The sequence below is a fragment of the Branchiostoma lanceolatum genome, chromosome 4 (genome assembly GCF_035083965.1).
Source record: "Branchiostoma lanceolatum isolate klBraLanc5 chromosome 4, klBraLanc5.hap2, whole genome shotgun sequence".
NCBI lineage: Eukaryota > Metazoa > Chordata > Leptocardii > Amphioxiformes > Branchiostomatidae > Branchiostoma > Branchiostoma lanceolatum.
The window spans coordinates 6990010-7003524 of record NC_089725.1 but is presented as its reverse complement, the minus strand read 5'-3'; the positions used below and the strand labels follow the sequence as shown (position 1 = coordinate 7003524).

The window sequence follows — 13515 nt, the reverse complement described above, 5'->3', positions numbered from 1 at the left end:
TATTTTGAATGGTTTCGCCCGGTTTTCTTTGAATGACCCTCCCCCTTTCCAAGAATGCAATGACCCATATCAATCATCACGACGGTGAAAGCCCAGTGCAGTCTGGGAAGGGCGACAGAATTCCGCTAGGGCGCAATATTTTAGCACATCCCATAATGCGCCCTCTAGGGACTACTGGAAAAAGGCTGCAGTTTTTCCAGGCGCGCAGAAAGTGCTACCTTTGTAGGGCGGTGCCGTGGTAAATTACTACCGTGAGCTCTCCGGTATCTCTGACGGTGCTGGGAGTGTTGTCCGCCCGCCCAGTTATTTAATCTTTAATTAATAGCGCAAGCCGAGGAATTTCTAAAGGAGTAGGTTTCCTTGGTTTCAATTACACTAATTGTTTACGAAAGGTCTCTACGGGTTGTCAGTAATTAAAAAGGACGGTTGGAAAGATTGGTCAGAAAAAGCCCATTACTGATTTTGTTTGCTCAGTAGCCTAGGGCTTGGGCCGGTGAAACACCCATATTCCATACTCATGTCTTGTTCTATGTTTACTGTTGTTGCCATACTTTGTACCTGCTACAATGGTCGCGCAATAAAGTTCTTCTATTAATTTCAGAGCCGGCGTTACCTTGTACCAGGCTATTCTCCAAGCAGAGGTTTTGGTCGGCTGGCTGGGGTAGTAGCGGCCGGGGGTTTTAACATTGCCTCCCGTAACCATCGCCTCCCGTTACGGGAGGCAATGTTAAAACCCCCGGCCGCTACTACCCCAGCCAGCCGACCAAAACCTCTGCTTGGAGAATAGTACCAGGCTACTATTGCAGGAAATTCTGGGTTGGTCGGAAAATATTAATCTCCAGGCAAATCTATGATCATCTATCGATGGTAAGGCAGTATCCAAAGGGCCAACCAGTGTCCAAAAGGCCATCGGAGAGAAATGTTATGGGGGGGGGGGGGGGGGGGCGCACCATTTCTGCCCTTGCCAATAGGGCCATGTTGATTTAATCATATGGATGACATCCGCACGCGCATCAATTTTCGTCCGTTTCCAAAAAAAAGGTTTTCGGCCATACTGTAAATTGTACAAAGCAGCTGCAAAATGAGAAAATAAACGCCAAAGTCAATTCCAAAGTCTAATAACTTTGGAAAGGTCTTCAACGAACGAAAATGAAGAATCTTTATTTAGGTATACCAGTATGTGTTCTGTTTTGTTCAACCTTCTTCCTGACCACGTAGATTTCATAATGAAGGCAGCTTTTTTGGGGGGCCATTTTTTTAAATTATTATTCGCACGCTCACATCAGTATTCGGGTTCTCTGAGGATGTCATCCATATAATCAAATCAACATGGCCAAATGCACCGTCTGGGGACTGCTGAAAAATGGGCTTGCAATTTTACTCGAGCTCGTGAAGTTTTTTATCTTGGCATCATAACAAGCTACCTTGATTTGCCTGGAGACGGTTGAAATCGCAGAAAATTCAGGGTTGTTCGAGAAATGCAATTATTTTTGCATAAAAGTACTATATATCCTATATATGTCGCAGTTTTGGACAAGGAAAATTACACTAATGGATAGGGAACAGGAATAATTAACCAAGTTTGGTCTCAATCATTTATTTTCGGGCAAATACCAAAAATAATTTTGCTGTTTTGATGTTGCTGGTTTTTTTTTTTCATTTCGCCATCCGCTCCATTTATTTTCCACAAAGGATTGGAAAAAACAAGAATAGTATTACTATCGACTATTGTCTAAAAATGACATTTGAATCTTCTCCAAAGCCGGCACCGAAAACATCAAAACGCTATAAAAAGACCTATTAAGGATAATAATATCTAAAAGTAAACCAAACCGAATACATTCGTAACTATTTGAAATCATTCTTTTATACTATTCGAATAATACTTTACTAATTTCTATCAAATCACCGATATTCGCTGATCTCTAGAATCCTTTTTGCGTTTACATGCGGTCACAAGGTGACACTGAATTTTACTTCCGGGTTTAGAAACCGTCGGGTCCCCATGAGGTCATCATGGTCTTTCCGATCGCAAAACTCGCGTCTCTAGCGATAAAACAGCTCAGCAAACCTGTGGCGGTGTACGCTAAAGAAGGCGCTAAAAGGAGCGTGTTTTTCAGGAGATATGTTTGTATGCCACCCGCACAATGTGAGTTATACCATGTTTTATCATTGGGGGTTGGGGAGGGCGATCTCTGCTCCTAAAAAATAGTTTGACCGGGTCATTTGATGAGACCGCCAGGATTATCCTGTTCTGCTGTTTATGACTTGATAAGATTTTTATATGATGATCCTGACGAACTTCTCTGATTGCTGAAATCCTCACCCGTATGGCATGTTGTCACTAACTAGCTGTTTCGGTAGGAAATTCCTATGTCTTTTTTTGGGATAGGTGCACATAACGGGGTCTGAACGGTCGACAAGGGTTTCCAGAAAAGGCTGGGCTGTCTACCAGTCCAGGCCGGGCTACCAGATAAGGCTACCCTTTCTGGGCCTCCAAGTGCAATGGGATTTTTGTATGTAATGAAATTTCCTTTAGGAAAAACTGGAAAATTGGCAATCCCAGCTGTGGGTGGGCTGGACAGAAGGCAACAGCTAACTAGAAAGCCCGTCATTTGCCCCTGAGCAAATACAGCATGTTTCGCCAATACCCCTCCCCATGCAAAAACGGGCTGTCGCAAATAATACCTGGGCAAATTGAAATGTAATGAAAGTAGAATGGCAACATATTCGGGAAAATGCAGGATATTCCCCTCCCATTACCTGCACCTGAAGTATGACATCCTTAGCATTGACTGTAAGGGTATTATGAAGTTTCTGCATAACTTATGCAAACGAGGCCCTCATTAGCATAATTTATGGACAGGTTTCCTGACCGGTCCTGATGGTACCTACATGTCAGTACCTACATGATGGTACCTACATGTCTGTAGCCTTGACGGTAAGGGAAGTACGAGTTTATGAATAAATTATGCAAATAAGGTCCTCATTAGCATAATTCATGGCCAGGTGTGTTCACCTTTCCTAAAAAAAGCTACATGTCAAATATGACAGCTGCAGCTTGTACGGTAAGGGAAATACAAGTTTCTGCATAATTTATGCAAATGAGGTCCTCATGAGCATAATTTATGTCCAGGTGCTTTGACCTTTCCTACATGTACCTACATCTTCAAGATGACGTCCGCAGCTTTTACGGTAAGGGAAGTATAACTTCACACATAAATTATGCAAATGAGGTCCTCATTAGCATATTTCATGGTCAGGTGTGTGCACCTTTTCTAAAGGTACCTACATCTCAAATATGACATCTGCAGTTTTTACGGTAAGGGAAATATAAGTTTCTTCATAAATTATACAAATGAGTTCGTCGTTAGCATAATTTTTGGCCAGGTGCATTCACCTTTCCCAATGGTACCTACATCTTAAAGATGACATCCGTAGTTTTTATGGTAAGGGAAATACACGTTTATGCATCAATTATGCAAATGAGGTCCTCAGTAGCATAATTCATGGCCAGGTGTGATCACCTTTCCTAAAGGTACCTACATCTCAAATCTGACATCTGCAGCTTTTCCGGTAAGGGAATTACAAGTTTATGCATAAATCATGTAAATGAGGTCCTCATTAGCATAGTCTATGGCCAGGTGTGTTTGCCTTTCCTAAAGGTACCTACATCTCAAAGATGACATCTGCAGCTTTTACGGTAAGGGAAATACAACTTCATGCATAGATTATGCAAATTAGGTCCTCATTAGCATAATTTATTGTCAGGTGTATTCACCTTTCCTATAGGTACGTACATCTCAAATATAACATCCGTTCCATGTAACATAAGGTACATATAACTTCCTGTAATACCATTAGTACAGTTATCACCTCACATCTGCTTGGTTTTAAGTCCCAGACAGGGGAAGTGTAGGAGGGCTTATGTTACAATATGACCTACATGTAGTTCTTGCTGGCGCCAACACAGAATACCCAAAAATTCCATCAAAAAATGGCAAAATAAATCATTTTCAAGTAGTGTATGCCAAAAAAAATAATGGGGTCCTTTGGGTAAATATCCAATGCACAAGTAAACCAAATGTCAGGTCCTTAGGTTTCAACACCACGGCACTGGAGGCCATCATGTGCGACTTTTGTCTGAAAATGACCAAAAAACCTCGATAAAATCATTTTAAAAACTTATATCAAAAAAATTTAAAAAAGGTCTAGGGGTATACACGTACTCTACCTGCATACCAAATTTCAGCTAATTTGGTCGACGGACGACCGAGAAGAAGCGATTTGAAGATTTGACAGGAGAAGAAGGAGAAGGAGAAGAAGAAACCTGACAAAAACAATATGTTTCGTTGGCGAAACATAATCATATTTCTGGGGGTATCGGGGAAGGGGTGAGAGGGGTGTTGTCGTAATAAACAACTCCACAAAGAAGGAGGAAAGCCAGTACTTGAAGGTAAAGTACCAAGTTTACAATAGTATGTGTTATAAAAATAAAACTGCGAGATCCATGCATGTACATGTAGTACTAGTATGTCTGTTTGGTAATGTACGGAGATGTGTTACATTTTCTTGCAAATGTTTAAAAATGACCAAATGGCTTGTTTTTCTGCAGTGTACCACTGGATGGAAGTAAAACTGAAAATGAGAATTCTCGGCCTGGGGAAGACTAAACCTGGCAGCGTTCCACAGCTCAACGAAGAAATGGCCACACAGCTGGGAGCAGAGATGCTGGGGGAGTTTATCGTTTTCACAGTGGGGGGCCTAACTCTCTACGCAGAATACTGGCGACAGGCCCGCAATGCACAGTTGAAGGAGGACACTCAGAACGAGAGACTAAACGAACTGGAGGAGAGACTGTTGGCAGTGCAGGTTGTGACGGAAAAGCAGGATATGCAAATTAGACACCTATCCAGGTTATTGGCAGGTTTCAGCCCAGCCACACAAGAGAGTAGTCAGACTGTCAGGCCACCTGGCAAATAAAGTCTCCTTGTTAAGTTTGCAAAACATGGAGGAACGTCAGGGAAGAAAACAACATTTTCTGTTTAGTGGAAGAAGGCAACTCATGACAAATACATTTAGTGCACCCAAGCTGCAGTTTTAATATTAAGTTGTCAGACAATAGGTCAAGACTCTTTATATCAGTGATCAAATACATTGTGCAAAGCATTGTACATTTTTGTAATGTTGTAATGTGATTGATATTGATTTCCTACAGTGTGTACAAATAAAATGTTGCTAGAAGAGTAAAGTAACTGCTTTGGCATTTGTTTGTTGAATACTTTCATAGTTATTTCAATCTACATTTTTGTCAATATGATATGTACATACACAAATAATACTTAAACCTGCTAGGTGTAACAATGGTGTGTTAATTGTGCAACATGTGTTTTAGCCAGTTGTTATCGAATTAAAGAATTACTACAAAGAATGACTAAAATACATTCATGCCAAAGACTAAGAGCACATTACTTAAGAGCAATCTTTTTTAATACATAAATGTTTGGCAGAATAATTCTCTTTGTCTTGTTGCACAATCATCAGAATTGCCTGTTATGTTCAATAGTATTGCATACATCTACGGTTGCCTTGAATTATTTTGCTTACATTTTATCCCATGATTTATCCTATTTGTTAATACAGACCTTCATAGAAAAGGTATTGTGGCCTTGCAACAGGATATTGTGGAAATTGTTTGACCCAACCCCCCTGTCCAATCCAGATTTTTGTGACCCAACCCCATGTCCAATCCAGAATTTTGTGACACCCCCCTGTCCAATCTAATCTCCTCCTTTATTTTTTGGAATAGCCCAATGTGTGTACGGATGTGAAATCATCATTTGTCATGCTGTAGCAAATGTGAAAGAATAATTCATCATGCTCTTATTGATGACAATCTTGTCATCAGATTACATAGAGATTTTCCTCTCAGATAGACTGCTGCAGCTGTTCACTACTGGGAGCAGATACACAACACTGATGGATGGTTGAAAAGTCAGTACATAAATCTGAATATTGGAAGTGAACATATCAATAAATCATGTTTGGTTGTCTGTATTATAGGTATATACATGGAAGATGCTATACAGTGGATCTCATATGTAAGTGGCAGGCTGGCTATCATTTTTCAGGAGGTGCAAGGAAATGCAAGAATCCATGCTAGGAGTATGCAAATGACATGCAAATGACATGCTAATCATATGTACATATGTTAATGATATGGAGATGATATGTTAATGAAAAGTGATTTGTGTGAATGCAGAATGTATGTTGATTGTATGGTAATGATATAGTGATGTATGAAGGCAAATGGTATGCTAATGATATTTATGCCGGTGAGATGGTGATGATATGCAGAGTGTATGCAAATATTGACATGAATGCAAGATGATAGATACAATCTTCTGAAATTGCACTGAAAGAGAAGCCAGTCTCGTACGATATCTGTTCTAATGAGGACCTCATTTCCATAATTGCCTCATTTCCATTATAGATAAGAAAAGGCTAGAATAGCTTCTTTGTTAAGATAAGTCCGTCATACTTTGGACAACTTATGTTATTTGGGTGGAGAAAATGATCAACTGACATGATTTATGCAAATGAGGTCCTTGTTTGCATAATCAATGCGAAACACTCATACTACATCAGTCGTAAAGGTTAAAATCATTTGGCGAAGTTATGAAGTCGTGGAACTACAGTATTTGATAGTAGAAGAGATTTCAACTACGACTAAAACTACCACATCTGACATACAATTAATGATTACAAATTGTAGGAGATATACACAGATGAAAATACATATATAGTCACATTTATCGATTAGCCTTAATTTGACATCACTGAATGAAGTTGCAGTACTCTCCTTAACTGGGATATATTTTCAATGCAAATCAAAATGGTGTAACACATGTACTTATAGGTTGTAGGCATTTGCTAAAAAGAATAAAAAGTACCTCTATAGCTACTTATTACAAGAAGAAAAAGTGAGGCAAATGCCATGAAACCCACCCTCTCCAATATATCCCAATTAATTGCATAAAAAGATTCCCCTTATTTACATTCTATATGCATGTGCATATGTAACGGTTTATACACACATACATACAGTACATATGTTTCTGGTCTTTTAGGGTTACACTTTGTCAAAACGTCATCAATTCTAGATGTATACCAGCGATGATATCATTTTGTAAGACCACACCAATTTATTTTGTTGCTTCTCGGAATAGCCTCTCCTGTTTTTCCCATTTTAAAAAAGAATTGGGTCGCTATTCCCATTCACAAATTTTTACTCACGATTTTGCTATTTGTTCAGTTGTAAAACTCAATAGCCATCAAAATAGATTATAAAGGCCTGCACATACCTAAAAAGTGTGGTTACATTTCATCATAATTATTTTTCATTTATCAAAACTATTTCTCAATATCAATCAATATATTAAATGGTAATTGTGTTCACTGAAATTATACTACGGGATCAAAGAAAAGGGTGCATTGCATAAAATGAGCCATACAAAGCTGAAACTTGAATAATCCTCTTATTCTTTAAGTTATCTTCACCCCAGATTATTTGCAAAAAAGAATCTTTTTAATTTTTTTTCGCCCTGTCGCTCCAATTTTTTTTTGAAAAAAATCTGAGAATCAACAAATAAAATTGGTATGGCCTAAGGAGACGACGCTCAGATTGTCATGATCATTGTCCAATTGTCCATTTCCCCAGAAGAGACTCAAATCCGCCCAGCATCGAGACAGGCATAGTCGCCTAACTGTTGTCCGTACAAACTATTTCTCGGAAGATTTGAATCCGTTTCGACCTCATTTGCGTTCGCATAACATTGATTCAGTGTTGCAGGGTTACCCAAGGAAAGGTTGTAATGTACATAATCTGTTGCCTGATACACGGCATTCGCTGCTGCGATCCCGTAAGGCTCATGTTCTTCTCCAGGCTCATGAACAGTATCAACAATCTGGGATGTAGATTGGTCGGTTGATCCCATTTCTGCAGACTCCCGTCTTGGGCTGTCATCGTTGTCATCATCGACTGGTACGGTAGGTGGCGCTGCAGAAGCGTACTGGTGGTGTAGGACCTCCTCATCGTCCTCATCACTATGCACGGATACGTCCTCGTTGCTGTAGTGATGAACCTCCGCTTGTGCAACTTGTGTTGCACATGCATTACCAGATTCTGTCATGCCGTCGAAACTGCTAGTAGCTTCTGGGGTTGACTGGGTTTCATGGCATGGCAGAATTTGAGGAAAATCCGTGTTTGATTGTGCTCCCTCCTCTAACTCGGCCACGGTATTAACAGAGATACATACAGCCATGGCTTGCACTCCGGCGTTCACTGTCGCCCGAGCCGTGTGATTGTTTCTTGTTGCACGTTGTTTCTTCCAACAAAACATGGCAGCGAGCAACACTGATGGAAGGATGATAGCAACGGCAATGGGGACGATGTACACGGTGTTTGGTCCATGCGCATTGTTTGTTTCTGAAGTAATGTTGGCAGGAATACAGAACCTCTGATCGGATGATCCAGAGAGAACCAACGATTGGTTTATTGAGCTGAGACAAGTTTTTGTGCTGTTTTTCACTGGTAAGGTTTCTATCGTGGGTTGGTGGCCCCTTTTCTTTTTAGGTTTCCGAATCGGACACAGCATCAAATCGTATTTTTTCTTAACACTACCACTATCCACTACGCAGGTATATATGCCGGCGTCGTTAGCAGTAAAGTTCTGAATCGTAAACGGTTCTCTCATTGACTTAACGGAAGAACGTCCTGTTGGAGTGTTCCAGTAGAACGAATCAGTAAAGGATACGGATGAAGCTAACGGCACACGGAATACCTCATGCTCATATATTTTCAAAATGGTGGGAAGAACACCTAAGAACTTATAACGACTTTTGATGAAGAGCGCTCTTTGAACGAAGGCGACATTATGCTTTGTGTACAGCATTGCGTATTGTGCCACTCCTATGATCGTACCGGTCGCTGTGAAGTTAACAATCGCTGTTGAGTTAAAACTGCCCTCGCGGCGTTTTACCTTTTCTGGACAACGCAGCGGGTTGCCCTGTAAATCGAAAGTAGTGAACTGATTTTTTGGTTTGATTTCATCCATATGCGGCATATCACTGATGCTGTTTTCTCTGAGCAAGACTAAAAGCAGATGCTCACTAGGGATTAACTTCACTGCCTGCGTTGGAAAGACAGAAAGGCGGTTTCCAGAGAGGTCCAGGAATTCTAGACTTTTCAGACCGCAAAAGGCGTTTTCTGACACGACAGAAATGAAGTTGTTGGACAGGACAAGATCGGTCATTGTCGTGAGGGTAGAGAAGGTGAAATCACGAAGAGAGGCGACGTGATTTCTGTCAAGATCAAGGAAAACTAGTTCGCGAAGACCCTGAAAGGCTAGGGGTGATATTTTGTTCACAGAATTTTTGTTGATAAACAGATATCGTATGTACGGGGTGGTGTTAAAGGAGCCGAGGAGGGATATTTTGTTGTCTGACAGCCTGACGGTATGGGCGTCCGGTGTGATGGAGTCTATTGGGACGTGCGTTAGGTTACGGCCTACGAAGATGTTACGGCCTACGAAGTTGAACGTTTTAAGGTCTGTGGTGGTCCACAAAGTCAGAATGATGAAACAGGTCAGGGATTTCATTTTGTATCCTGGCAGCTGACCTCGCTGCGAGCTTATCCTCCTACTGTAACAAACAAAGAAATAATTGATCAAACCTTTTTCGGATACTGGATCAAGCAGTGTGGATACAGTAACTAGTTTCAAACGCTCTGCTCCATGTGCAATGGCCTGCTTCATCGGGGTAAATTATTCGCATCGGTACCTTCGGTATGTCAGTTTCGATCCTTTGCCGAATCATACCAAAAACCTTTAAAATTCTGCTTTCTCTTCTTAGCACTAATTATATGGGAAAGGGTTAGAAAGTTGAACACACACCACTACCAGTAGACTAGCTCCCTGATACAGTGATTTCACAACTGAGCTAAAGAAATGGAGAGGAAAGGCCGCCCTTTGCATCACGAATGGTGTAGGAAGGACTTCGATCTTTTGTACCTCATCAATGAATGTCAAATGTGAGCTACTTTGCATAAATTTGCATAAAGAGCCCTAGAACCATGATGTCCCACCAGGACCAAGGAACAACATATCTAACAAGTCCTTCTTGAATTATTCCCTTTCCAAGTCTGAAGCAAAACCTGCTCCTGCAGTTTCAAAAAAGCCGCTAGGGGGCCCAAACCAATAGCACTTACTCTCTGTCCAAAGAGCTACCTACCACTCAAAAATCAGTTCCATAGCATGTCCGGAACACGAGATATCAAAACGGGAAGTTCCGGTGCAGTACCGTGACAAGCCGCTAGGGGACCCAAAATCTAATCACTTCGAGGTCTCATCAAGACCTATCAACATACCAAATATCAAGACAATCCATCCAGGCCTTCTTGAGTTATGGTGGTCAATTACAAACACACATACAAACGCTGCCCTCTACATAACCTTCTCAGCAAAGGTAAAAATGATCAAGAGACATCAAGCTATCATTCAATGGTATTGGACTAAATATATACAAGGTGTGCTACGTTTCTCATTTTCTAGGTCTCTTCTGAGAATCTCCTCCAAGACTATATGCAAAGCTTTTCTCAAAGAATACTTCTCTGTTCTCACGTCTAGTATAGTATCCTGTTGCATTGCGAAATTTCCAGACATAATGCTATTCAAACGTCTGGCTTCCTCACTTCGTTTATAAACATTAAGGAAGTAGACGGGTGCGGAGTACCCTCTTTCCAGAAGGAAGCGCCTGAAGGGTTGTTGCTGTTACATGAATTGGAAACGTGACTTGTACTGAATAAACACGACTTTCGGTGCCATGTTCGAGGAAATATTTTTCGAGATCGTTTAGGATCCAACCGCACTTATTCGTGCAGGCAAGGCTCCATTCGTTTATACCAAATCTACAACATCTTGGGTTGTAGCAACCTAAGATGAAAACGTCTCACTCGTATCTTTGGCTGGCTACCTCCTTTAGAAAACTATATAGCCTATTTGGTCAATTTCTGCCATTTTTTCAGCAAACCAAGAAGTCTAGTTTTACCAAAAGGTCCGCCCCGGTATACACCAGTCAAATTTGTTACAGGTTATAAATTCTCGGTATCAATACCAGATTTTCATTTTCGATAGAAACTTGACATCCGTTTTGTTCTTGCGAATGTGTTCTCTAAAATGAGTATCCTTAGTTTCTACTGCATTCGTTTTGCGTTCATGCAGAGTGTTTGACAATATTCATCCACAGAAATCAATCACGTCAAATTGAGTAGTCTCCTAATGCTACTGTCCCATTTCCAATCCGGGGCCCGGCCGGGCTGTTTCCGAAAACGAAAAATAGAAAAAATGCATATCAAGAAAGTACACTCCTACTAGGCTTCGAAATGAGATGCCTACGGGCAATTCTAGCTGCATCACGCTCCGTGATCGCGTACCAAATGTTGAAATCAGAGCCAAACTCGGGGCGAAAAAGACCATCGTGGAAATGGTACAGACAAGACGGCTGAGGTGGTTTTGGCATGTCATAAGAAGACCCCCACATACATAAGTCTACAAAGCATACAGCTAGTAGTTCGCTACCCCAGACCCCGGGGAAGACCACCTAAGGGATGGAAAGACCAAATTATGAAGGATACTGGGTTAAACATTCGGGAAACAGAGGCTAGGGCAAAGGACAGGACTTCTTGAAGGATCCACCTGGAAAGCAAGGGACCAGTTTCTGGCCTGTGCACGTATAGGCAAGGTAGGCATATGGTTAGGGGTGATTTTGTTAGGTTTTGTGTCTTTTGTTGTCTTTTATATCATACTTTTTGTTCCCACAAGCTGCCCGGCCGGGCCCCGGATGGAAATGGGACCAAAGCATTAGCGGTACTGTTGGCGGCATCGTACTTCCTAGGAGTCGCGCCAGTATACGTAGAAAACATGCATATATGGATGTCGTACAAAAAATGACTCAGACGCTCTGTGTCCAAGATATCATAATGTAGAAGGATAAAAACTTAATAAAGTACTAAAACATGACACATGAACATTCCATAAAAATAAAAGAGAGACGATAAAGTGTAACGTTACCGTAGCAACCTACCTGAAGTTGACAAGCCGACGTTTTCCTAGGTCTGGACTCGGCTGATCACTAACTGTCTGTGGCGCAGTGGGCAAGACAGTCTGGATACATGTGAACAGTATCTGTTGAATTTTGCATAACATCGCTAGACAGAAATAAACGATCGTCATTGGTCGAAAATGATCGAATGATTTCTAATACGACAAACGTCACTGGTTGTCATGGTCAGGCTGTAAAGTGTACGCATATTCAACAGTGCCGTGGAAACGTGAATACATCTCACATGGTATGGGGTATAGGTATGGGGATTGATATCGGGTGTAAGTGAGGCGTCCTACACTGACGGAGCGTATCTTCTCAGAGACGAGAAAAACGTTTTTATCCCTTCACCAACGCAGTCATCCATATCCACCTCACTTATGTCCTTGCTTCATCTCGTCTTCCTGATCTCTGCATGTACCTTTAAAGTGCAACCGTGTTTACCTTTGTTCTGTGCCTTTTATAGTCCTGTAACGTTATACATGTGGCAGGCCTCACCTGTTTTCCATAATTTCCCTCACCTGTTCTTTGTGAGATTTGTTTGTATTCTACGCATGCGCGAGGGGTTACTTTATTAGAATATATAACAGTTTCATTTCAGGATAATTATCTCCGGCCACAGGGATGCGTCCTTGCAAAATCCAGGTCGAGGACAATTGTCTGTTAAAATTGCTGTCGTTACATTCTTCTGATATACCTTTCTCACACAGCGGACATAATAGAACGAAAACAAGACCATTGTGGCAAACGTTATACTGATCCTGACTGTCCATCATTATTAGCAGTTCAACCAATGATAACATGGTAATTAGAGAATCAACCAATGAGGAATTGGCTCCATGTCCGTCAAATATCTGAATTTCTATGTTTTTATTTTGCATTTCTACGTTTTGAGGGATCGGTTAAGGCGTCTCTAAATTGCTGAATTTTTCTTTGCATTACACTAGTTATGTAATTGATAATTGGATATCATATTTTAAAGCTTTAGTTTGATTTGGGTGGAAAACTATAAACCTATAAATTGTTTTCGTTTCTTTGCTTCATTAGCCTCGTTTTCATCCTATCAAGCCCGCCGCGCGAGAAAGGTGTATTAATTGCCTCACTCACTCACTCACTCACTCACTCACTCACTCACTCACTCACTCACTCACTCACTCACTCACTCACTCACTCACTCACTCACTCTCACTCACTCACTCACTCACTCACACTCACTCACTCACTCACTCACTCACTCACTCACTCACTCACTTCTCTTCATCACCCCTTAGGAATACATCCAAGACCCGGGACATTACACTGTTGGCACGATTAAACATGTTCATCTTCAATGAGGAACACATCCTGAAGCCACCA

General features: G+C 41.1%; 1 protein-coding gene across 1 annotated transcript; it reads left to right on the top strand.

Annotated features, from left to right (window-relative positions):
* The first annotated feature begins 1959 nt into the window (after positions 1–1959).
* Positions 1960–6057, top strand: LOC136432376 (optic atrophy 3 protein homolog). The gene is made up of 2 exons (XM_066423618.1): positions 1960–2149; positions 4616–6057. The coding sequence occupies exons 1-2, from the start codon at positions 2017–2019 to the stop codon at positions 4981–4983; spliced, it is 501 nt and encodes a 166-aa protein (XP_066279715.1). The 5' UTR covers positions 1960–2016; the 3' UTR covers positions 4984–6057.
* The last annotated feature ends 7458 nt before the right edge of the window (positions 6058–13515 follow it).

Coding starts and splice junctions, on each gene's coding strand:
- LOC136432376 (XM_066423618.1), top strand. CDS start 2,017: ATGGTCTTTCCGATCGCAAAACTCGCGTCTCTAGCGATAAAACAGCTC. Junction 2,150..4,615: donor TTGTATGCCACCCGCACAAT/GTGAGTTATACC, acceptor GTTTTTCTGCAG/TGTACCACTGGATGGAAGTA.